The sequence below is a fragment of the Caenorhabditis elegans genome, chromosome II, assembly GCF_000002985.6.
Source record: "Caenorhabditis elegans chromosome II".
Lineage (NCBI taxonomy): Eukaryota > Metazoa > Nematoda > Chromadorea > Rhabditida > Rhabditidae > Caenorhabditis > Caenorhabditis elegans.
In genome coordinates, this window is record NC_003280.10 from 9,668,571 (window position 1) to 9,692,113 (window position 23,543).

General features: G+C 35.6%; 6 protein-coding genes and 1 pseudogene across 8 annotated transcripts; 5 read left to right on the top strand and 2 right to left on the bottom strand.

Moving 5' to 3' along the window:
- Positions 1 to 747: 747 nt before the first annotated feature.
- Positions 748 to 2,929, top strand: taf-8 (Transcription initiation factor TFIID subunit 8). 2 transcript variants are annotated; one of them, NM_001027343.5, is made up of 8 exons: positions 748 to 876; positions 922 to 1,109; positions 1,161 to 1,328; positions 1,375 to 1,664; positions 1,718 to 1,852; positions 1,902 to 2,079; positions 2,181 to 2,476; positions 2,680 to 2,929. In NM_001027343.5, exons 1-8 carry the CDS (start codon positions 755 to 757, stop codon positions 2,794 to 2,796), a joined length of 1,494 nt encoding a protein of 497 aa, NP_001022514.1. In that variant the 5' UTR covers positions 748 to 754; the 3' UTR covers positions 2,797 to 2,929. The 2 variants fall into 2 exon arrangements, with proteins under 2 accessions (NP_001022514.1, NP_001022513.1); NM_001027342.6 differs by having other exon boundaries at positions 754 to 876; positions 2,686 to 2,919.
- Positions 2,930 to 3,037: 108 nt separating this feature from the next.
- Positions 3,038 to 4,693, top strand: ZK1320.7 (G patch domain and ankyrin repeat-containing protein 1 homolog). The gene is made up of 4 exons (NM_063686.3): positions 3,038 to 3,190; positions 3,613 to 3,879; positions 3,922 to 4,129; positions 4,176 to 4,693. The coding sequence occupies exons 1-4, from the start codon at positions 3,046 to 3,048 to the stop codon at positions 4,669 to 4,671; spliced, it is 1,116 nt and encodes a 371-aa protein (NP_496087.2). The 5' UTR covers positions 3,038 to 3,045; the 3' UTR covers positions 4,672 to 4,693.
- A 1,714-nt stretch (positions 4,694 to 6,407) lies between these two features.
- On the top strand, positions 6,408 to 8,640 carry arc-1 (E3 ubiquitin-protein ligase arc-1). Its single transcript, NM_063688.9, has 5 exons — positions 6,408 to 6,799; positions 7,144 to 7,519; positions 7,566 to 7,926; positions 7,973 to 8,297; positions 8,385 to 8,640. The coding sequence occupies exons 1-5, from the start codon at positions 6,411 to 6,413 to the stop codon at positions 8,551 to 8,553; spliced, it is 1,620 nt and encodes a 539-aa protein (NP_496089.3). The 5' UTR covers positions 6,408 to 6,410; the 3' UTR covers positions 8,554 to 8,640.
- A 3,582-nt stretch (positions 8,641 to 12,222) lies between these two features.
- On the top strand, positions 12,223 to 14,519 carry ZK1320.13 (Purkinje cell protein 4-like protein 1). Its single transcript, NM_001383921.2, has 3 exons — positions 12,223 to 12,331; positions 14,259 to 14,329; positions 14,376 to 14,519. The coding sequence occupies exons 1-3, from the start codon at positions 12,257 to 12,259 to the stop codon at positions 14,434 to 14,436; spliced, it is 207 nt and encodes a 68-aa protein (NP_001370191.1). The 5' UTR covers positions 12,223 to 12,256; the 3' UTR covers positions 14,437 to 14,519.
- A 20-nt stretch (positions 14,520 to 14,539) lies between these two features.
- ZK1320.14 lies at positions 14,540 to 15,260 on the top strand (annotated as a pseudogene). The gene is made up of 3 exons: positions 14,540 to 14,704; positions 14,781 to 15,109; positions 15,206 to 15,260. Coding segments are annotated over exons 1-3 (549 nt in total).
- Positions 15,261 to 15,517: 257 nt separating this feature from the next.
- On the bottom strand, positions 15,518 to 18,143 carry ZK1320.9 (Acetyl-CoA hydrolase). Its single transcript, NM_063689.7, has 8 exons — positions 18,086 to 18,143; positions 17,929 to 18,035; positions 17,723 to 17,875; positions 17,515 to 17,676; positions 17,328 to 17,405; positions 16,873 to 17,283; positions 15,904 to 16,169; positions 15,518 to 15,855 (listed from the first exon to the last, which is right to left on the bottom strand). Exons 1-8 carry the CDS (start codon positions 18,139 to 18,141, stop codon positions 15,670 to 15,672), a joined length of 1,419 nt encoding a protein of 472 aa, NP_496090.1. The 5' UTR covers positions 18,142 to 18,143; the 3' UTR covers positions 15,518 to 15,669.
- Positions 18,144 to 21,093: 2,950 nt separating this feature from the next.
- nlp-11 (Neuropeptide-like peptide 11) lies at positions 21,094 to 23,369 on the bottom strand. Its single transcript, NM_063690.7, has 3 exons — positions 23,188 to 23,369; positions 22,228 to 22,383; positions 21,094 to 21,394 (listed from the first exon to the last, which is right to left on the bottom strand). Exons 1-3 carry the CDS (start codon positions 23,314 to 23,316, stop codon positions 21,275 to 21,277), a joined length of 405 nt encoding a protein of 134 aa, NP_496091.1. The 5' UTR covers positions 23,317 to 23,369; the 3' UTR covers positions 21,094 to 21,274.
- Positions 23,370 to 23,543: the final 174 nt, after the last annotated feature.

The following is a 23,543-nucleotide window of genomic DNA, read 5'->3' on the forward strand; positions in this document are numbered from 1 at the left end:
TTTTTTCTTAAAATTTGTTTCTGTTGCGGCGAGACCCCTTATGTAGGGAATACGATTCGAGATGTGAATAGTTCGATGACATAATAAAATGTTTCTTCTTGATGTATTATCTTACATCACAGATCTGATTAAGAATTGAACTCCTGCCGACCGGAATTCTCATACGTGAAGAAAAATGTCTGAATGCGTATGGCGCAACATATTTGACGCTCAAAATATCTCGTAGCGAAAACGACAGTAATTCTTTAAATTACTACTACTGTAGCGCTTGTGTCGAATTCACACTGTCGATTAACTGGCTCGATTATTGAAATGCTTTTATTTTCGAATTGTGATAGTGATATTTCATTTTCTTTTGTTTAAATCGACAAAAGCGCTACAGTAGTCATTTAAAGAATTACTGTAGTTTTCGCTACGATTTACTTTTCGCGTCAAATATGTTGCGCAGCAGGCATTATCAGAATTTTTTGTTCCCGTAATAGAGTCATAGTTTTCTCCAGATTCCTGCAGAAATTATTTTTTAAATGTTGTGTCGAGAGAGAGTGGCTGGATAAGATACATACATTTTCCGAGAGGAGTACACAAACAACACTCCGTAATAACACTTGCTCGTCTTGTTTATCGTAAATATACATTGATTTTTTAATGCGAATTTTTAGCAGGCGCTTTGTTTTTCTCTATAAATTTACATCAACGTTTTTAATATATTTTTTTTTCATTAAATATTTTTAAAAACTTTAATCATTATTTCAGAATGCTTCCTCAACACAATACATTTATTAGGAGACCGACTATTGCAGGAAGGAGCTTTCATCCATCAGGATATTCTGTACAGCAATTTGTACCACAGCAGTCCAATTTTCAGCAGCCGATTAGGTAAAATCTGGTTTGAAAATGTTTGAAATCAATGTATATTTTCAGTAATTTCACACAAAAATCTGCTGAATCGCGAGCACAAAAACAAGTTGGAGCGAATTTTCTTCCTTCTATCGTCAATGAAGCTTATCATAACGTTTTGGAACAAATTGTGACGGCAATGTGTTATAAAAGCGGATTCGATGATATCGAGGAAGGCGCGTTAGAAACTTTGATGCTTCTCTTTCATTCATGTAAGATTTTCGGAATTTATTCGAAATTAACTGTGAATTAATTATTTACAGATATAAAACGCATTGGTGAGCAGTCGAGATTTGCTTGTGAGGTTGCTGGACGTACTATTGTGACACCTGGAGATGTTTGGTTCGGACTTGTTAATATGGGAATTAAAGTCAACCAACTTTCGGATTTTCATCAAGATCAAATTATTTCCGCGCTGACCGTGCATGCTCGTTAGTTTTCACACATTTTTTCCGTCCTAATCTTGACAATTTTCAGCCGAAATAATCCCCCCAGAAGCTAAAAACCAAGCACTACGAATCGGAACACCTCGTCCTCATCCCAGTTATGTATACGAATGGCTTCCACCGTTGCCTGATCCTCATACCTATATCAAGACAGAAATAAGTGAAGATATCGATTTTTCGTATGAAAAAGTGCGTGAAGCAATGTCGCAAAAGAAACGGAATGGAATCACATCACTCGTTAATTATATGATTAGAAATTACCCATCTATCTGCTTGTTTCGAAACTTTGAAGAAATTATTCATGAGCAAGTCAAGAAAACTGTAAGTTATAATTAAATCAAATTATTATCAATTATCTTTTTAACATTTTTCAGTTCAACAAAGAAAGTGAGGAAAAACGAATGCAGGAAGCTTTTGTCGCTTTTCGAGATCTTGTTCAAACAAATGATATTGATGAAGTCAAAAACGTATCAAAATCGCTGTATGACAAAGGACTAATCAGTAAACATGTGCGTTGAATTTCACAAATTTTGAATTTCTCAAAAATTCAAATTTCAGGAATTACAAAGTGGTACAGAAGTGTTGTGCATGAGCTCGGATGGTGCATTGATTGATCAATTCGGTGAACGAGTTTACTTGTCAGAAACAACTTCCATCGATTTGGAAGATAAGGATCGAGTTTCGAAGAGCTCAACTAGGATGACAACGTGTGGAGATGGAGCTGAATCTTTGAGATGTACGATTTCTGAAATTTATCTGTGAAATATATTATGGTTTTTATTACATATTAATAGAAAAATTTCTCCTTGATTTTCAACGAATTAAAAATAATTTCAGACCACTGGCCAATTGATGAAATGCTCGACGAGCTCATCGAGTTAGACTCCTGTACGATGGACTTGGGAGACGAAAAAATTGATGAAATGAAGTATATGCAGGAGAAGACAACATTTGAATATTTACCTGAATGGTGTCATATTCTTATTCCTTCATTCGAGCATCGAGCATACTTGACAGTAGTTTCTGATGATTTGAAAGCGGAAGAAGAGTCGAAAAAAGATAAAGATAAAGAGAAAGATAAACAAATTGGAGATTTGACTGAAGAGGAAAAAAAAGGAAAAGATGAAGAAATTGTAAGATTTTTATAAATTTTTTTCATGAAATGTAATATTGCAAAATCAATTATTACAAATACTGTGTATATATATTTTTTTAATTTTCAAATCTGGTTCCAAAATCAAGAACTGATTTCAACATTTAAAAAAGGAGCATAACGTCCTTTACGAAAACTGCCAAAAAACATATGAAAAACAAACTTTTTCAACCATTCCAAAAGTTCCAGACGCACGAAAACCTCTACCTTTGCCCTCCGATACGCGACAACGACTACGGCAATTATGAGGATGAAGAGATTACGGAAGAATCTGCATTAGAAGTTCCCGAAAATGATTAATTTGTTAATTTTCACAAATGTTTTAATTAATCCCAACTACTTTCCACTCAAAAATCTCAACAAAAACATCGGGTTTTCTCATTCTTGTAACTTCAAAAAATAATTCTTCAAATAAAACATTTTTTATTATTAATTTCGAACATTAATTATGTATTCTCATTTGAAAGGTGATTTTTCAACCAACTCTCATTGTCTAAACATTTATTTTTATTTTCTAATATTTTAAACAAATAATATTTGTAGCGCAGAATGATCACAACGAACTACCAGTTGCCACCTCAAAAACTCGGAAATTTGAATCCAGAACAAGTTCCAGTTGAATTTGTGAGAGCGAAAAATGTTGGAGACGCTGAAAAAACAGAAATGTCTCAGAAAAGAGATGATGTGCAAAGAGGTGAGTTTTATTTAAAATAATTATATTACCCAGACGCAATGCTTTGCGATTTTTGCCCAAAAAATACGGTTCCTGGTCTCGTCAGGACAATTTTTTTTAGTGAAATGCGCCTTTAAAGGGTACGGTAGTTTTAAACTTTTGTTAGAGTGGAGTTTTGGAAATTTAATCAATTTTCATTATTTCTTGATTCAAAAATGATAGATTTATTAACAACTACAATAAAAAATTGAAACACATAAAAACTTCTTTTTTTTCAAAAATCAGTAAACTTCCGCAGTAATAGAAGTTTGAATCTACAGTACCCTTTAAAGGCGCACACCTTTGTTGTATTTAGTCGTGTCGAGACCGGGTACCGTATTCTTCGCGCAAAAATTGCCAAATGTCGCGTCCGAGAGTTAATGAAAAAATAAAATTATTTTCAGCTTCAAACTCGTCAATTAATGACTCTGGATTCGGCTCAGAGTATCGAAAAGTCATCGAAAAAGCAAAAATCAGGGAGAAAAAGAAAATAAAAACGGAAAATCCTCAAGAAGATGCTGAGATAATAATTTTGGATGATGACGACTTTGCAATTGTGAAAAATGAGCCTTCAACTTCACATTCCAATTTCAATGTTAGAGATGTTAATGGATTTTTGAAAGCTGCAAAAGATGGAAATTTAGAAGAAATAAAACGATACTTGGAGAAAAGTAATACTTTCCCAGAGACTAATCTAAATATTTTTAATTCAGAAATTCCCATTGACGTCACAGACTTCTACGGTTGGACAGCCACAATGTGTGCAGCAGGAGAAGGAAATTTCGAGGTATGCAAGCTTCTTCTCGAGCACGGAGCCGATCCGGGTGTCCGAGACTCACACAGCTTGGGAATTGTACAAATTGCACAGAAAAACGGGAAAAATTATTTTGTGAAGCGACTTTTTGACTATTTCTGCAATGGGTAAGTTCCTAGATCCTAATTTCCATAGTAATCTAAATGTTTTTAGTGACACTCCATCCACATCATCTGAGCCTGAAACACTGACATTTTGCGAGCTTTGTGATGTTTTTATACCGAAAAACGCGTCTTCAACTCACATTTCTTCCATCACTCATCAACTCAATGATCGAAATGCTCCTGGAGCAGCACCTCAATCTGGAATTCAAATTGGACCATCAAACATCGGATATAGATTGATGTGTGCATCTGGTTGGACAGAAGAACAAGGTCTTGGAAGAAATTCTGATGGTCAAAGATTTCCGATTCGAACGATCCTGAAGAGAAATCGAGCGGGATTAGGAGCTGAAAAACTTGTGAAAAAAGTCACACATTTTGGACCATTCGATCGAAATGCTGTTAAAAACCTGAAAGTTGCAAAGGTGCCAACTACGAAGAAGGACATAATTAAACAAAAATTAAAGGAGGATCGAATCGCTAAAAATTTTAGAGCAGATTTTGCAGATTCGGATAGTGTTTATGATTACTTTCATGGAAAATGCTGAATAAACTGGTTCATTATTACTGAAAACGTTTTAATTTTATTTCTTGACTGTGAAAAGGTACCATTATGCCTGCGATTTTTCAATTTGTAACTTGATAAATTTCTCATAGACTGAATTGAAAAGTTGGTTGTTGTTGTTGTGCAACAGGCGGCGCAGCGCCGTTTTCAGACGCTCGTCGTTGCTCCTCCACCCGGGTCATATGGTTTGTAGGCCAGCCCGAGGGCTCGGGCGGCCTCCATTGGGGACGTCCATAGTTTTTCTTTCGATATGGGATGCGATCTTCCACAGGATAAGTAGTGATCGATCCCTCCCTCGTTGTCTCCACATCCGCATGTCCCGATGGGGGTTCCTTCAATTCTCGCTTTGTACCTGGGGATCAGTAAGGAGTGTCCACAGCGAAGTCGAGCCAGTTCCGTTCTGGTGGCTTTTGGGAGGCTAGATTCTTCAGAACTATTCAATGGTGGCGGCGTGGCTCCAAGGATCCTGTTGGGTGGGGCCGAGTTCAAGAATTCGCGAACGAATCTTGTGTGATTGGCCTTTTGCGCTTCTGCCTTCGTACCTTTGAGTCTGCTCAAGTGGGTTTTGGTCGCCTCCTGTAGGTTTAGAGGTGGCTCCCTGGGTCTGTTAGACCTTCTTTCGGTGTTCCTTCTCGACTCCAGATTCCTGTTCGGATGCGTACCAGATTTTGTCGTGGCAATGTAAGTTTGTTGTTTAGCCAATTCGAATTCTTCCTTCAGAGGCATCATTTGGGCTTCAGCGTAGATATGCTCAATGGGAGTGTCACTAGTCAGACCACAGCAAGTCCTCAAGGTGTTGCGGTACGCGGCTTCCAGTTTGTTCAGGTTCGTTTCCGATAGAAGTTGTGACCAGGCAGGGGCACCGTAAATCGCAATCGGCTTCACCAGTGCTTTTGCCGTGGAGATCAGTAGCTCTTTGGAGCAGCCCCATTTGGTCCCTGAGAGTGCTTTGAGGATGTTGGTCGAAACCATCATCTTCTTCCTGGTTTCCGCGACGTGATCCTTTGAGCCACACATTGTATTCAGGTGTACTCCTAAAAGACGAACTTGGTTTGTCGTCGGGATCTCCGCTCCATTCCAATTCACCGGAATCTTCGTTTTGAACTCCTTGGTATCACATGTGAAGAGTGTCGTCGTGGACTTCTCAGCCGAGATCGACATTTTCCTCTCGTTGAAGAAATCGTAGAGGAGATCCAGGTGCTCTTGAATTAACTCCCCGGCTTTAAATGGATTCGTGTCTTGGGCAAGGATTGTAGTGTCGTCCGCATACACGGTGATCTCAGTTTTTGGGTGAATTGGCATATTTCTCATATAAAAGGAAAATAGATTCGGGCTAAGTACCGAGCCCTGAGGCACTCCTCCCAGCAGTGTACACCATTTTGACGAGTGGTTCCCAAAGTTAGCTTTGATAATCCGTTTGCTCAGATAGTTCGTGAGCCATTTCGAGATCTTGGCTTCATTTAGAGATTCGTGAAGATCGACACAGAGCTTCTTAATGGGTACCTTATCAAAGGCCGCGCGCTGATCGAGACAGGTCATCACTGTGCGCTTTGCCGGCTGCTTCATGTTGAGTTGGTCTAATTGGTCTATGTCTACGTCTAATTATATGTATAGTTATTCTACGTTTTTTAAGATTCTAGAGAGTTAAAATTGTATAGAATGATTCTCTATGGATCACATTTAATTTTGAAACAATGAGAATACCAGCAAATGTTTCAGTTAATGAATGAATATGGTTGCAACGTGTGCAACGAGGAGTATTCGGCACGGGATCCTTTGAAATGTCCACGTGTTTTGACGGGTTGCGGCCATACAATTTGCCACAATTGTGCCATATCAATTGCCGGTCGAAATTCGTCCATTTTTTGCCCATTTGACAGAACGGCAACTCAAATTCCTGGCGGAGATCTTCAAAATCTCAAAAAGAATTTCGCGTTGTTAGAGCTGCTCGAAAAAATAGCCGACGGTGGTGGATTGCTGGAGAAGTCGGGTGAAGTTGTGAAGTTCGATCGTTACTCGAAAGAACGTCTTCTGAATTTGGAATGTGACGAGGATTCGGAACACGTGGCAGTTATCTATTGCACAGTTTGTGATAGTAATTTATGTGAAAGGTAAGCATTTGAAGTCCTAGAAAAACCTATGAAGTACGGTAGGATCAGTACAAGAACTGATGTACTTGGCTGAAAGGTTTTGTACACCGCAATGTTGATTTTCATTTAGTTATGTATGTAATTGATGAAATTATGATATTTTTATGCATTTCTAGAACTGAGGCATCAATGATAGGTAGGTGAGGGGTTTTGCCTACGAACCTACCAAGGCTTCATCAAACCTATTAAAACTGATCAACAAACACGATCCATGTGTAGGTCACCCTTGACATCAGGCAGAAGTCATTTTTACGCCTTTCCAGAAAAATTAACTGCCCAAAAAATCTTACGAAACTTGTTTCTAGATGTTCCGAGAGCACACACTCCACCAATGTTCTATCTAAACATCGTCGAATTCCATTAACCGAGAAGCCTCCTCCACTTGTTCATTGTCGCCTACATTCATCATATGTCGTGGAATTCGTTTGCAAGGAACTCTCCTGTGACACCGAGAGTCCGTTGATGTGTATGATGTGTAGGGATTATGGTAGACACAAGGGTCATAGTCATGTACTAATCGAAAAAGAAGTGGAAGATTTGAGAGAAAAAGTTAGAGAGCATTTGGGAGAGCTGTCAAAGCAGTCGGAGACAATTGGAAATGCACTTCATTCGATTGATTCAGTTATTCATGAGTTGACTCCTGGACAAGAAGATGGCAGTTTGGAGGAGACCCGGCAAGAGGTATGAAAGATTGAAGAAATAATTAATTACCTAGAATCTTATTAAGGTTCGCAATCACTTCCGTCGGCTACGAACAGCTCTGGATCGAGATGAAGAGGATGCGGTGGAAACTGTAGATCGGTATGCTCGGAACCGCGTCGAGTCGTTACAAACTCAAAAAGAGAGACTGGAAGCTATTTCTTCAAAGATCGGAAATACTTGTACTACCTTACAAAAAGCTTTGATAATGGAGAGGGGAAAGATTTTGGATCGGAAAGATGATTTGTTGGCGCTGGCGGAATCAACTGCTGCTGAACCTACTGCAGTTCTAGATCAATCACAGTTGAGCACAAGAATTGCTTTTTCATTTTTAAATGATAGGAAATTGCATATCGGAGATTTCATCGAAAGTCGAGTTGTTTTGTTAGGTAAAGTTGGAAGACTATGCTCTGAAATTTAGAATTATTATTTCAGGTCTTGATGGTGCTGGCAAAACTTCAATAGTCCGCCGTTTAAAGAAAGTTCAAATGGACACAGTAATGGCTCCACATCCAACAATCGGTTTCAACATCGAAACGATTCATTATAAAAATTATCGTCTCAACTTTTGGGACGTTGGCGGATTGCCAAAACTTCGGCATCTTTGGAAACATTATTATTCGAATGCTCAGGCGATATTCTATGTGATTGATGGATATGCTGTGGAACGGTTTTCCGAAGCAATTAAGGAGTTGAATCGAGTTATGAGTGATCCGTTAGTTGGAACATGTCCCGTTATTGTAGCTGTAAACAGGAAAGAGTGAGTTCAGAATTAGACAATCCACGTGTATGTGGAGGAGTTGGTACAAAAACGTGAAAACACTGCCTACCCTATCCAAATTTTCAGTGGATATGCTCTAAACGGTCACATGGATGCGTTACTATCCCAACTCGAAGCTCTCCCATTCCAACATCATTTTCATTGTTGCGATGCAGCAACTGGATCAGGAATTGACCAAATTATTGATCAAATCACAGTTTGCCTCAGTCGTCTTAATGGTACATGCCCTGTATAGTTTTCTGTCGGAATTTATAGTTTTTTCGTTTATTTTTAAAATTTGCCCTTTGCTCATGTATTTGTGTATAAATAAACAATTCTGAATAGTTTTTTAATAAGTCCTTGGTGCAGGTGTCTACAGTCAACTCTAAAGAATAGGCGGAAATAAGGAACGTATGCCTGAAGAAGTTTCTGCTCTTAAAATTGTTAATTTTATAAAACATAGTTTCTAGTTCACATCATGGAAAAGCTGATACTCCAATCTATGTACTATTCTGGCATTTGAAAATAAATTATAGATCTCTACCGGAATATCTGCTAGTTGATCACATCTCGTCATAATTTACTTGAAAGTTTAGTTGTAAAAATTCTAGTTTCAACTTTCCCATGGTTTTAAAATTTGGGGGGTTTTCTTGTCCAATAAACTTTTAAAAACTTTTAATCCGTTCCCACTTTTTATGAACAATTCAGAGCATATACTGGAGACTCTGATGTGCCAATATTCCACGTCATACCTCAATGTGATCAATGCCTTATTCTCTTATCAATTGGAAAAGAAGGAAAATAATCTTTTTGCCACCTCGTCTTGATGTGGAGATTATTGCTTTTCGTCGTTTTCTTCCTGGTCGGCAGACTTTTTTTTTAATGATTTGTACTTTTTTTGTTTTCATTTTTCAATAAAACAATAACGTTTAATGTTGATATAACACTTTGACACTATAGTAAAGCCAACAAAATAGGTGCCTTCCCGTCTGCCTGCTTTCCCTTCTTAACTGAAATTCCAACACAGTAGGTTTACTTGAACCTACACTATGCGAACACGAAACACCGAAGTTAGTGTCAAAGCAGAACATAGGTGGTAGGCATGTACGTAGGTAGGCAGGCATGAAAGCGTACACAGTCGTCTGCAAAGTGCATGTATATTCTGAAGTGCGCCAAAATAAGTTATACATTTACAGTTTAAGAAATCTGGGAAAAATCTTTGAAACACACACACTTCCTAATCTAGTTTCGAAGCCACTATTCAGTTCTTGTATCGTTTTTGGATAATAACTGAGCCAATTTCCCATGACTGGAATGTCAAGCTGCTAAGAAAACTTATTTTTTGCGTTGTTTTTGCCAAATTGTTCTCTTTATTTTTCTCACATCTTCCCCCACTACGGAAATATTCTGAAAAACAAAAAAAAAATGAAGAAAAGTTAAGCAGAAAATGAGGAGAGATGAAGACGATTAGATTTTTGACTGGAATATCTGAAATAGAGCTGAAAAATAGTAACATTAAGAGAAAGGGAACAAAAATTAGAGTGGAGACGCAGATAATCGTAGCACAGAAAATAAAAGTCATAGATGAGGATTAGTTACAGCTTGGTGGGAAAACAACAAGAAAGGAAACAACAATATTCTGACACATATTCTGATGTTTGAGAAACTTTGGTTTTTTGGATTATTTTTTGTTGGGATTTTTGATAAAACTTAATCGCTCACTATATATATATACTTACTATCACCAATAGGCACGACATAGGGTAATTCTGTAGGTAGGCGGCAGGCAAATTCTCATTGTCAGCTTACTTCTTCTTTTCAAAGACTTTTGTAATTTCCTAGTAGTTTCTTGTTATCAACTTTAAATGGAATCATGAATACCTACAAAAACTGCAATCTTGAAATTATCTGTTCAATTAAGTGATCATAAATCTAAGTTTTTTTCCAATTTCTAACCCAAAACGATAACATTTTGGTACTTGACTCTTTAGAGGTTAAGCCCAGCTTTTATTTGCACAAGATCATTTTCAAAGTACTCTCTCGTTCATTCTCTTTCATTTTTCCTGAGAGATTTGAAACTTAATCCCTGATTTTCTTCGTTTTCTAGTGTCCACGTCATTTTGTTTCAATTATTTCTAGTTGACTTTTTATCTAGAGAATTAACTAGTTTTGAAGATCAAAGCTTGGAAATTTAGAAATTCAGAGACAAAGTTTCCGCTCCACTAACATATATATTTATATCTTGAAACACGTCTAGCCATGTTTTTCTTCCACCTCAACAACTTTTTCTCCCAGATTTTGGATTTTGACGACTTTTTTCTTCGTATTCTTACATCAATCTTCTTCCAATTTTTTTTTGGAAAAAATAATACATAACAAACACCAGAACTAAAAATATTTTTGAGAATACGACAGCGATCTCCTCGATTTGAAGTTTGTTCTCGAATTTAAAAATACACACAAAATATATGTTCCTTCTGGGCACATTCAACTGGTTTTCAGGCTATACATGCTCACACTGACACCATGCATCAGAGCAATATGTGTACAGTTAAATTTAAAAAATCAGACGAAATCATAACTGATTCTAAAAATTTATTTTTTTTTTTTGAAAAGACCACTTTAGTCCCCGTGTTCCTAGACTGTTGCAAAAAAAAAATCAAAATTGAAAAACACTTATTTCCCCTTCAAATTATTCTCATGAGTCATTTTTTTCGCCACATTTAGACTGAAGAAATGTAAAAATAAAACACTTTACAAATTTCGTTAGATTTTTCTTTCCTGATCACATTATCCGATTCTCATCTGAGAGGTTTTAAGATTTTAAGATTTACTTTCAGATTCAAGATAAATTGTGTTTGTTGAGATCCAATATAATTTGCCAGAGGATATTTTTCAGAGTTCCTAGCAGTTTATTATTTTAGGTTTTTATTATTGATTTTCATGACTCTACTTCCCAATTCCAGTTTAATTTTTAAGTTCCAAGATCTCCAAGAGTTTGAAAAATATCAAAAATGAAATGATGTTTACAGAAAGCCACTCAAACAAGATTAGATGAACACAAACGCCAAAAAATGCTCGAAATTCTATACTTTTTTAAGTTAAACAAAAGAGAAGCCATGTGTGTGTATATGCGTGGACTGAATGAAAAATGGATGCTCTAATCACTAAGTCTCTCAAATTTCAATACTATTCCATTTTCTTTGCCTCCGTCTCGTTCCTGGGACTCCGCCTACTTCTTTTTTGGAGCACTTGGCACATCTCACTTTTGCTTCAGAAGACGTTAGTGGAGGAGGTGGAGGACGTCACTTTAAATATTCACCTTGACTTTATTTTTGGAAGTTTTTGAGATTTTTCGAAAACTACATGATATTCTTGTAGTTCCTCAACTGTACATTTTGAACGTAAAGTTGGGTTTAGGATCTATTTGAACGAAAACTTACGAAGTTCCTCAATTTTCAAGTGACCCGTTAATACTGATGGGTCACCGCGCAAATTTCATTTCACAAAAATATTTTGGGCATGCACCTTTAAGCGTACTGTAGTGGTTTTTGAAATCTCTTCTTCATTGTCTTATGATTTTATAGTTTTTCACGAGTATGAGAAATAATGGGAACAGTCAGAAAGTTAAAAAAAAACGACAAAGACAGCTCAAAATCTCCTACAGTAAACTTAAAGGCACACACAAAATATTGCGCGTCAAGACCCAACCGCACGAATCCTTCTCCCTTTGAAATTGTAGAGAATGTGTATTATAAGCTTTTGAAAAAGGATTACTGTAGTTTTATTTTTGAGGTCTCTTTCTCACATTTTTTCCTTATCAATTCTTCTTCTTTTCTTCTTTTTTTGTTGCCTTATATATTATTTCAAAAGTGTTTCTAAACAAACTTTTGTTCCATCCGAAAACAAAACCTTTTCTTTATTTTTTTCAGGAAAAAAGGGCGAAAAGAAGAAAAGAAATGTCGACGTCTTCCGGTGCCACTACAACAATTCCCCAGGAGAATGGAGCAGCGGGAAGCACGTCCAACAATCAGGTTGGTTTATGGCCAATTTCTTGATGCAAGTGAAATTGAATGGGAATCAAAGAGGATTTGTAGAGCTTTTGTGCTGAGCTTTGAAAAATGTTAGGTCTAAGCTAGAACTTTCTCGATGTATGAATTTCTGAGCTACAGTAGTTTACATCCTTTTTTTCTTTGGAATATGAATTGTATAATAGCAGGTGAAAAATGCCGGTTGTCACGTCAAAAATTAATAATTCAAACAAAATATGGAGAAATAAAAGCGCAGGTGGAATTACATACAACATAACCATTGGCAAATATGTTCATTTTGGTACGAGAAACTTTGAAAAAAATGTTAACTTTTAAAATCAAAATAAATGTAAAATTATTGGGAAATATTTGATTTGAAATTAATTTGCTTTTTTTTTAATTTGGAAAGCATTTGAAAAACTGGCTGTGAAAATATAATTAGCTTTTACTCGACAAACATCAACTTTCAAGCATTTTTTGACACTTTTTTCAAACTTTTTAATAAAAATGAAAGTTATTTTCAAATGAATCAAGCAGTTTCCTATGTTTCTATATTAACTTTCGATTCAAAAAGTCTATCTCATTCTCAAATAAGCATTTTTGTAGGTTTGCTTACTGAAGGGTAAGTAAGATAGCTGATTCATTAAGTATTTAGAAACTATCATATATTATCCGGAATATTATTTAGTTTGTGCAAAAAAAGTATATGGGAATGCTTCCAACAAATGCCGAGATATACATACTTCTAACTGATCATTATAAAAACTTCATATAACGGAGATAATTTCTATCTTACGGAGCGGTGGCATATGAAAAATTGTTTTCCATGCTTCAAGTTTGTGAAAATTCTAAGAAATATGGCTGAGATTTAGTTAAGTGTGTTGCAGAAAACTAAAATCTGGCAGTTTTTCATCTTAAAATTCGGAAACTGGTCTTTCTGCATATAGCAAGAAGTTATCTGAAAACAGTACCCGACAAATTTCTACAACTGTTTTACTGAAGGTGTGCCAAAATAATTGTTTTCGTGATACGACCCAACTGACAGCGGACCATATTCAATAGCAACTTTGCAGCTGCTACAAACATAGCGAAAATGTTGAATTTTCCTAGTTTTTGAAACGAAAGAGAAGAATAAAAAATAGAATTCCCAGGACAGGTGGCTCAGGAGCCCTTCACTCACGATTCTCATCATTTCAGACATCCGTTTTTTAAACATCACACACCCATCATCAGATAGTGAGAAAATGTGCGTAAGGGGGGAATTGTGTGCCAAATTGCTTCTTCTTCGTCCTTTTTCGCCGTTTCTCGGCACTTTTCGCATAAATATACGCTCACGAGCAAATGGATTCGGAAAGGGGAGGGAAAACTCATTTAGAAGTGAAAAAAAGGAAGCAGATGGAGGAGTAGATGCAGAAAAAAAGAACCTTATTCAAACATTTTCGAATTGCACCGGGAAGTTGGAAATTATAATGAGAAAGGGAACTGGAAAAATACAGTACCGCCTATTAAATACACCTCAACTTTTTCTGGAAATTTTTTGATTTTTATGATCTTCTTTCTTTGAATATCCTTGTATGTTTTACCTTGGATAAAAATGATAATAAACTAAAGAACATTTAACAACTACCGTACTGATAAAGACGCACACGGATTTTCGCAGACGATATTCGAACATTTTCCAATTATTGAATTTGGCTGCAAACGTCAACTTTCCATCTACAATATTCATACACATTTAAGTACATCATGAGAATTATTGATGTTCCAGTTTGATCAAGTTTTCTTGGAAATTTTCTGAATATTTCCGCTACTGCTATTTATAATTCATGAGCATAACACATAACTACGTGAGATTCCAGATAAACTAAACATATTTTTGTTAGTCTAGTTCAAAAAGTTTTAGCTTGCCCGCTAACATATATTTTTTCAGGAAGAAATCGACATCAACTTGGAAGATCCACAAGTTCAAGACGCTGCAAAGAAAATTCAAAATGTGTTCCGGTAGGAGTGCTTCAACCTCCTTTCCCCAAAAATATGATTTTTTCAGAGGAAAACGATTCGGAGCCAAAGCCGCTGCGCCGGTAGTTGCTGCCGTTGATAAGCAATAATTTGATAATCTATTGTGAATAACTTTATAATAAAAACTTTTTTAATTCAAAAGACCAATAAATGTTAATAAAGTGTACGAATAAATGATATAATCCTTTCAGAGACGTTTGTCGTGCCATCACGATATACGAGGAATATGTAAAATGTGCAGACGGTGCTCGAGAAGCTGTGAAAATGTTCATGGATACTAATCCGTCGTACACTGGAAAGCATCTCGTAGAATTTGCCGCGAGATTGTAAGCGGATGGTTCCAGAATTGGATATTTGGTAAGTCTATAGTAGGCCTTATATTTGATTAGAGACATTTGAACGGAGACAAAGTTATGAAAAAAGGTAATTTTAGGATTTCTTGGATCAAGCAAAGGTATCTCACCCTATCACTTCAGAGAACGTCCCCTTTTGGCTGGAAACAATTCGTCTCCTGACTTCACTGGAATGCCCCGGCCTCATCAAAATGCTCGCTGGACAATGTAGTTAGCATTGGGACGGAACAATTCAACCTCCAATTTGTGGAAAGTTGCCTATGAGGCGATTGGTGGAACCCAGAAAGAGCTTTTCGATATGTTTAAATGTGGAATCGATCATGAGTCCAAGAGAGCAAGTCAAGTTCCACCATCTTCGGGAGTTGCTCCACCATTGATCATTCAAGCCTATCCAAATGCACAACATTCGGTAAGATACCGTTTTTAACTATAACGTTTTATGTAGTCGAGTAATTCTTACTATGCTATTAGCACTAAAATCCTCTTAAATTGTGTTGGGTTTCAGGGCTCCGATCCGAACATCCACCACGGATAGCCACATCGATGAACAAGTGATTTGAAAATTGTACGTGATCGTGATCGGTTAATTGTGTTTGTCCCACCACTCCCCATCTTCACATGTGTACTGTTCCCACTTGATCACTTCCATCTCTCTTTTTTTTTGTCAACTTTAGAATTGCCTCTGATATTTCTTCATGATTCTTTTCCTGTATGCTTTCATTACATCCATGTTTTATAATTGTAGATTCCACACTCGCCCGACTCTCCTTCAAAATGTTCAGATAACCTCCAAATAAATTATTGTAGTGTGAAGTTTCAAAAATAACATTTTTATAATTTAACCTATGTGCAATAAGAAAACACATCAGAAGTCGAACCGTATAATACAAAGAAATGAAAACTAGATTTAATCGGGCACTCGGTAACCATTATACCCAGTAGTTGAGGGAGCTGCAATTGATTCGCTTCTCACGCAGATGGCATCACTTTGAATCGATCAAATGCAGCCTTTTCGAGAGCTTCACGATCATCCGGATGAGAGATTTGAATCAACTCATAGGCTCTTTGACGAATTGATTTTCCCCATAGATTGGCGATGCCATGCTCGGTAACGATGTATCTGGCATGTGCACGTGTCGTGACCACTCCAGAACCCTGAAAATTGAACTTTAACCTTCAATATAGCTTCCGTTTATAACTAACCTGTGTCAAGAATGGAACAATTTTCGTTTGTCCCTTAGTGGTTCTCGATGGTAATGCAATAATCGCCTTTCCAAGTCCATCAAATCCGTGTGGACTGGCAGCCATAAAGTCGACTTGTCCACCGAATCCACTGAAAAAATTGCGTCCAATCGAATCCGATACGATTTGTCCCGTCAAATCGATTTCAATCGCTGAGTTGATTGATGTCATTTTACTGTTACGGCGGACGATGTCGATATGATTGGTGAAGTCGCATGGGGCAAAATCTGAAAGTATGATTGGGTTTTTAGTTGGAAGATGGAAAAAATCGAATTTTTTTTTTTTTGGGTTTCTGTAGTTACAATTTTTTTTTGATATATTTCTTGATCCAAATTGAAAATTAATTTTTTAAAAATTTTTCTGATTAAAAAAACAATTTTCTCTGTAACGGTTCTGATGAACACATAATTGGGACCAAGGGTGGCGGTTTTTAAAAAGAAAAATCGAAGGCTTTTCGTTTTTCAATTTTTAAAAATTTGTATTATAAAATTCGATTTTTCAAAAATTAGCTTAAAATTTTGGTCATTGTTTTTCTTTTTAGAATCAATTTATTTATTTATTTATTATCAATAAAAAACAAAATTAGATAAAAATCATATTTTATGGTTAATTTTCTGAACATTTTTTTTTCGATTTTTCCATTTTTAAAAAATTCGAAAAATCGGAATTTTCCAAATTTTCGAGATTTCGTTTTTCCCTCATCGGGACATTTTTGAATTTTGGAATTTTTTTCGTTTTTACAAAATTTTTGTATTTTTCCGATTTTTCTGTTTCGCTCATAAAACCAACAAAAAATATCTAAAAAATTTTAAAAAATCGTTGAATTAATTTTAACAGCAAAAACGGATATCTGTGGTATCCTTGCACAGTTCTAAAGTTATTTTTAAAAAAATTAAAATCACTTTTACAATTGGTAAAATAAAAACTTACAAAACTCTGGATTATTATCGATTTTCTTATAAAATTCCTTTGTTCCAAAAGCAAACGAGGAAACAGTTTTTCCTGGCATAAAAGCCTTCTTTTGATTATTAATAATTCCACGATCAATCAAATCAATAACTCCATCACTAAACATTTCCGTGTGAACTCCAAGATCTTTGTGCTGCTTCATCGCTGCCAACGCCGAGTCTGGAATTGCTCCGATGCCGAGTTGAAGGGTGGCTCCGTTGTCGACAAGGTTCTCGGCAATTATTTTTCCGATTCTTTGTTCGGTTTCAGACATTTCTTCTCCACCAGACTGACGGAAAGCGATTGGTCGATCCGTTTGAACCATTGCAGCGAAATGAGAAGAATGGACAGTAGTGTGGCCTCGGGTACGGGGCATTGTGCTGTTGACAAGGGCTGAAAAAATATTTTTTTGCAACTTATTGATTATTTATTTTTACCAATAATTTTTTTGGCACTAGTCGCTGCAGCCAGTGTTGTGTCAATGTCGACTCCAAGTGTACAGAATCCGAGCTCATCTGAAATAGAAAAAAAAACAAATTTTTAATTTTTATAAAGTTGTTAATCACAAAACCCTGTTTTCGCTTTTTTTTTTATGGCGACTTTTAATCAAATTTAAATTCTTACCAGGTGGAGAGACAGTAATCAGTGCAAAATCAACATTCAATGTTCCACTTGTGTATAAAGAGGGAACTTCAGAGAGGAAAATCGGAGTGTAGTCAGCGGCGCCCAAATTAACATTTTTACGATTTCCCGGGCAAATGAACAGGCTGTTGTTTTGAATTTTTCCTGAAAGCAGTAAATTTAAAAATTAAAATACTTGAAATTGACTCACCGTGATATTTAGGGTCGAATTGTGGGCAATTTCCGCTTAAAATTAGATGAGACATTCGGATATTGTTGAGATTTGCCGAATCAACACGACGACAAAGTGCTTCGAGAAGAACATTGGGAGCAGACGCATGGTTTCCAACGTAGATATCAGAATCTGAAATAATTTGAATTTTAGAGATTTTTAATTTTAATTTCTCGGATACAAACCTGAATTCACCATCGCCAAGGCTTCATCTGCCGATACATATTTTGGCACGAATCCAGGTTTTGCGTGCAATAATTTTGTTGGTAGACGAGGCCCATTTGTGAAATGCCTGAAAATCACAGTTCAAAAAATTATCGACTTTTGTAGAAGAACACTAACCTTGAGAGGGAAATAACTGAACTTTTAGATAGTTGCTTGGCCAGTTTCAAGGACATTTCTGCAAAAATGGAAACAATTAAAATATTTTTTCAATTGAATTGAGAAAAAATCAAAAAGAAAACTCAGTGAATGATAAAAGAAAAGCTATCGAAACCTCACATGTGAATGCTTTTTCAATGTTCTATGTGCTCCACCTCCTTCAGTTCTTCCAAAACATTTTTCTCAAATTTCTCTCAAAAATAGAATCACGAGGAGATGAGAGAACAAATTAAGATCACTGATAACACATCAATGAATCAGTTTTTCTTTTGACAAAACTAGAAAAAGTTCGAAAACCCTACAAAAACTAGAAATTGTTCACGAAAATCAAAAAATCGCTTCGAAAAAAAATGTTTCCAAACAAACGACACTCCGATATCCCGATGGAATGTCGGTGTCTCTCGATTTCATGCACTCTCTAATAGTGTAGTCAAGCGTTTGATTTTTGGATTTTTGAACTTTGCGGGAACCCGGAAGAGTTAAATTTTGACTCAAAATAATAATGACAATTGGAATGAAAATATAATTTGTATCGTGATTTCACTAGATTTTGACGTTCCTTCTTAAAGGCGCACGGATTTATTCAGATGGGTCTTGGCGCGCAAAAAGTTTACGGTAGCTACCATAAACTTTTTTGCGCGCTGGGACACTTCTTAAGAAGGAGTTTAAAAATCTAGTGAAGTTACGATATATGTACTGTCACACGGACTAGAAAGCATAATAAAGAACCAAGATTTACAGAATTTTTCGGATATTGAACGAATATTTATGCAATTGCCTACATGCAAAACATCCGAAAACATACCTTTGTTCAATAATACAAAAAATGTATAGACCGCACGGGAAACTCGTCTTTGACCAGAAATGTTAATTTGTGATTGTTCAGCTCAAACATCGAAACACCTAGGATCCCTTCCTAACTTTCACAGTCCCCAAATCCTTTTTCTTACCGAAATGTATACATCCTGAGATCTTTATATTCAGAATATCCTATTTTGGTTCTCGTGAACAATTTGTTTTATTGCTCACCGAAGTGCTCACCCAAACGACTATTTCGAACCAATTTAAACTCGGTTTCCCAAATTTTCTCGTCAATTTTCCACTTTGTAGTATCCTGAAAAGTGTCTATCTATCACTTTTCTCGAACGGCTATTTTTGGGGCTATTGGAACATTTAAATTTTTTGTAGAACACCTTATGCTCTGAACTTTTAAGAAAATTTTGGATAAGATGCTTGATATTCTATTCCATTCAGGATCATCAATGAATAGCATTCTCCTTACGTTTATTGTTTTTATGAATTTCTTATAGAGTGAATTTTGTGCAAAATTAATGTGGGAAAAATAAAGAAGCGGAAAAGTACAAAACAACTTTGTTTTCAACGTATGGGATAGCTTTTTCTTTGAAAATTTTATAGAGTTCATACACAAAAAAAGCGGTCTAGAAGCTTCAGTTCATTCTGAAAGTTGGCAGATAACATCTAGATCCCTTTTCGTATTCCAGGCCCCCATGTCTGCAAGATGTCTGCAAGTCTGCAAGAATACACCATTTGACATTATTCGCAGTAAACCAAATGTGCCAAATAGTGCGACAAATGTTTTGTCAGTTGACAGCATTTTTATTAGACAACTGAAATTTGAGCTACAGGCTAGAGTTTGGAATAATATGAAGTGAAATTTTAACAGCGTCTGAGTACATAAACACAACGTAGCTCAGCAACGAAAAGAGATACATGAAAATGGTTAACTGAAGAAATGTAGCTTTTAACATGTTTATTGATTTTGTAATGTTTTATTTCTTCTAACTTTAAAGTTTCTTAAGTGAGCGACGGTCAAATTTAAAAATAACTTTTCCTAGCCTTTTTTGAGATTGAGCATCATCAACATGCGACAACAAGAATGTATGAAAATATCAAATAGCTGTTTAATATCTAGACACATCAAAGCAAATTAATACCTAAACTTTAAAAAAAATTGAAAAATTAAAAAAAAAAATTTTTTTCTTCAGCCATCGTGAGAGTTTGAAGATGGGATATGTTTTTAAGGTGTCCAATATGGCTGATATTGATAAGCAAATATGTTTGCTTGTAGATATAGTGTTTGAAAGTGAAATACTTTAGTAGCTATATGTTTGAATCAGTTAGCCATAATTGTGTGTCATCAAAACAAAAAGGAGACGATATGTAGTCGTAAAACTATAAACGAGTGTGGGTATTTACAACCTCACTCTGGGAAGAAATATTTGAATTCTGCAATTAGTTTATTGTTGTTTTACAACCATTTCAATCAAAAATAGCTAACAACTAAAAGCGGAGTTACTTTTTGAGAACGGTCTACAGCTGAATTTAAATCAATTTCACTACAAATGAATACTCTCGAATTTGATCCCTAAATAAAACCGATCAAGCCACTTCTACAATAAAAAATGCTGTGTTAATTATTTCTTATTCAAAATATCTGACCAGAAATAGTACTTAATAAGAATTCCAATGAAAAAATGAATAAAATTATAAAATTTTCTGAAAAGGTAGTATTTAAGCAACAAAAGTAGTATTTTAGCAATGGCAGTATTCTAGCAATAGTAGTATTCTAGCAATTTGGTAGTATTCTAGCAAAGGTAGTATTCTAGCAATAGTAGTATTCAAGCAAAAGTAGTATTAACACAAGGTAGTATTTCAGTATTTGCCAAAAAAGTTCATTTTGAAAATCTTTATTTTCGTACTACATTGATTAAAAATGTTTCACATTTGATTTTCAGACGAGCCGCCCGGATTTGGAGAATATATCCCAATTATTTTTGCACCAAACTTCCTGTTATTTGTCTTCAATTCTTTCCCATGATTTTTGGCGTGGGTGGGAGCATATCAAGTTTCCGGTTTTTTTGCTCGTATTTTCTTAAGAGCTCATTATTTTCCATTGTTATTATGATTATTTTCTTATAAATATACTAATTTTAAAGTGGTAGTAGTGTCTAACAAAACACTTTATTCTCGTCATGAATAGGAAGAGGGCGGAGGTGGAGAGGGATGTATGAACAAACTTTCAGGCAAACCTGAAAGTCCGGCCAAGTTGGGCAAAACTTTAAATTATTTATTGGGAAACAATTGTCTATTTGGATGTACTCGTTGGTATGGTATTTTATTTGTTGATGTTTAACGACGTCCGGCTCGTTCCAGAGCTTCCGAAAGTCCAAAAGCATTCTCAAATTGGTAAGCTGGAGAAATTGCAGGGCTTCTCTTCTTCTTTCCAGCGTCGATCAGACGGTTGTACATCTGAAATTACGGAAGAATTCAGTCAAAAATTAATTGTTTTACGGCACGGGTAACAAAAAAATTTCAATTAAAAAAGACTGGAAAAATATTTTTTCAAGTATCTCCAGAAAATAAAACTTTATTTTATGACTTCCGAGGTCCATTAAAATTTTAAAAATATATTTTCCAAATTTTCAAATAGCCATGGTAACTCCGCATTATCAATTCAATTTGCGCATATTTTTTACAACTGAAAAGTTCAAAAATAGCTCAAAAACATGAAGAAATCAGAACAAAAATAATTCATCGCCTCAATTATCCAATTATCCCATTAGTCTCTCTCGTCGCAACATCTAGTATTTCTCTTCACCCGTGTTCCACGTCACCCATAGGAAATTGAACTTTTATGCTCCATTTCTATGTCAAATCCTCTACGCCCATACATTTCCGTTTTTTGCCGTTAGGAAAAAAAGATGCACAGAATATTCTTCTTCAATGTATGCATTCTAATTCTAGAGTAACAACGGAGAATATGGGGAATGGAGGAAATGAAATAAAGGAAGAGAAGTGATGAAAAGAATGAAATCACGAATGGATAGGAGCAGAAAAAGAACTGGCGATGGAATGGATAGTGTGGGTGGATGAAAAATGAACTCAGAATAGATAATTCTGGAAAACAAGAGCGAAGTCTGAATATAAAGAACTTTTCCACATTTTTTGGAAACTACAACCATGCGCGTTTACAATAAAAGCCTTACTAAAAATTTGTGCTTCACTTTCCCGAGCAAACTTACTATAAAATTACACTTATAGATACTCTAGGGTCATTAAAGAAAATTCAACTATAATCTCACCTGGAACTGATTTCCATAGTCGCTTGCCATTGGAGCACTTCTCTTGCCAATATCCAACAAATTTCTCATGTTTCCAGCGTCGATTTCTACGTCGTATGATGGTGAAATATGTCGTTTTGATTGGAGTGGTGCACCCTTGAATTGTGATCCTGGGGCCTGGAATTGAAATTAATTGAAGATGCAGATGAACAAAAAACTCTTAATGCTCAAAACGTAACAAAATCTATTTTTAATTGATTATCTCGATATAAATATGATGTAAGGGTTAAATCCTTTTTCTTTTTCAGATTTTTTTCAGATCCCCAAAATAATAGTTTTGTAAAATAGAAAGACCTACATGCGCACGATTTGAAAAATATTTAATTCTTTTTCTGCACCAAATTCGTAAGACATGTCACTATTTTAGCATCTTTCCGTTTCTCACGTATCTAGATTCTTCATTCAAAGTCTAATTCAATTTCACTATTTCTAGACGACTTGAAAATTCGTAATTGAAACTTTTTCCCGCTTCTCGTTATTTTCAGTACTACGGAATCAAAGAACAAGTTTAATGATTTTGAGCCTGAGCACTTCCAGATTAGACTTGGAAAGTCATAGTGAATAATCAGTTCGTTTCCCGTTTCCTTCTAAATACGTGACAATCAAAGAATTTTGCGTCATCATTACGTCTTGGGAGGTTCATAACACGATTTGAATAGGGAATTAATATTAATGAAAAACATTATTTACATAAATCCTATAAATTTGGTGGCTGAACACAACTATATCAAAAGCATTGCTTGAATGAGTTGTATTATAATTTTATGTCTACCTATAGTAATTTGAAATTTTACATTTATTGAAAAAAAAGGATATCTCATCTATTGAAAATAGGAGCAATTTCAGGTGTACGTACTTGCCTTTTTGACACAGTCTTTGGAAAAATTAATTAATTAAGTTCCTATGGAATTCCAAGCTCACCTCAAATCCATAAAGAGCAGCCAAATAGTCTTCTTCATTTGCAACAGGAACTGTTGCAGGTTTTGGTGCAGCACAGACAACTGCAATTCCAAAAATCGCCAACGAAACAAGTGCCAATGTGCTCATCATTTTCACTCTTTTTTGCACTCAATAGGAGAAATAGCACCACTGAGTTTGAAAATCTGTAATTTCTTGGTTCATGGCAATTTTCGAAGCATGCGAAAAATAACCGATCGGCTCATAGTTCAATCTTAAAACTTGGTTAGATCAAATCAAAAATTCCAAAAACAAAAACAGAACCTAATAAAAATTGCGTGGGTGGGTATAATATGCCCCAAGGGAAGTAATGATGCTCT

Coding starts and splice junctions, on each gene's coding strand:
- taf-8 (NM_001027343.5), top strand. CDS start 755: ATGCTTCCTCAACACAATACATTTATTAGGAGACCGACTATTGCAGGA. Junction 877..921: donor AATTTTCAGCAGCCGATTAG/GTAAAATCTGGT, acceptor GTATATTTTCAG/TAATTTCACACAAAAATCTG. Junction 1,329..1,374: donor CGCGCTGACCGTGCATGCTC/GTTAGTTTTCAC, acceptor GACAATTTTCAG/CCGAAATAATCCCCCCAGAA.
- ZK1320.7 (NM_063686.3), top strand. CDS start 3,046: ATGATCACAACGAACTACCAGTTGCCACCTCAAAAACTCGGAAATTTG. Junction 3,191..3,612: donor AAGAGATGATGTGCAAAGAG/GTGAGTTTTATT, acceptor AATTATTTTCAG/CTTCAAACTCGTCAATTAAT. Junction 4,130..4,175: donor TTTGACTATTTCTGCAATGG/GTAAGTTCCTAG, acceptor AAATGTTTTTAG/TGACACTCCATCCACATCAT.
- arc-1 (NM_063688.9), top strand. CDS start 6,411: ATGAATGAATATGGTTGCAACGTGTGCAACGAGGAGTATTCGGCACGG. Junction 6,800..7,143: donor GATAGTAATTTATGTGAAAG/GTAAGCATTTGA, acceptor ACTTGTTTCTAG/ATGTTCCGAGAGCACACACT. Junction 7,927..7,972: donor AAGTCGAGTTGTTTTGTTAG/GTAAAGTTGGAA, acceptor TTATTATTTCAG/GTCTTGATGGTGCTGGCAAA.
- ZK1320.13 (NM_001383921.2), top strand. CDS start 12,257: ATGTCGACGTCTTCCGGTGCCACTACAACAATTCCCCAGGAGAATGGA. Junction 12,332..14,258: donor GAAGCACGTCCAACAATCAG/GTTGGTTTATGG, acceptor ATATTTTTTCAG/GAAGAAATCGACATCAACTT. Junction 14,330..14,375: donor AAAATTCAAAATGTGTTCCG/GTAGGAGTGCTT, acceptor TGATTTTTTCAG/AGGAAAACGATTCGGAGCCA.
- ZK1320.9 (NM_063689.7), bottom strand. CDS start 18,141: ATGTCCTTGAAACTGGCCAAGCAACTATCTAAAAGTTCAGTTATTTCC. Junction 17,406..17,514: donor GATTACTGTCTCTCCACCTG/GTAAGAATTTAA, acceptor TTTCTATTTCAG/ATGAGCTCGGATTCTGTACA. Junction 17,284..17,327: donor TAGTGCCAAAAAAATTATTG/GTAAAAATAAAT, acceptor ATATTTTTTCAG/CCCTTGTCAACAGCACAATG.
- nlp-11 (NM_063690.7), bottom strand. CDS start 23,316: ATGATGAGCACATTGGCACTTGTTTCGTTGGCGATTTTTGGAATTGCA. Junction 22,384..23,187: donor CTGCTCTTTATGGATTTGAG/GTGAGCTTGGAA, acceptor TTTCAATTCCAG/GCCCCAGGATCACAATTCAA. Junction 21,395..22,227: donor ACTATGGAAATCAGTTCCAG/GTGAGATTATAG, acceptor CCGTAATTTCAG/ATGTACAACCGTCTGATCGA.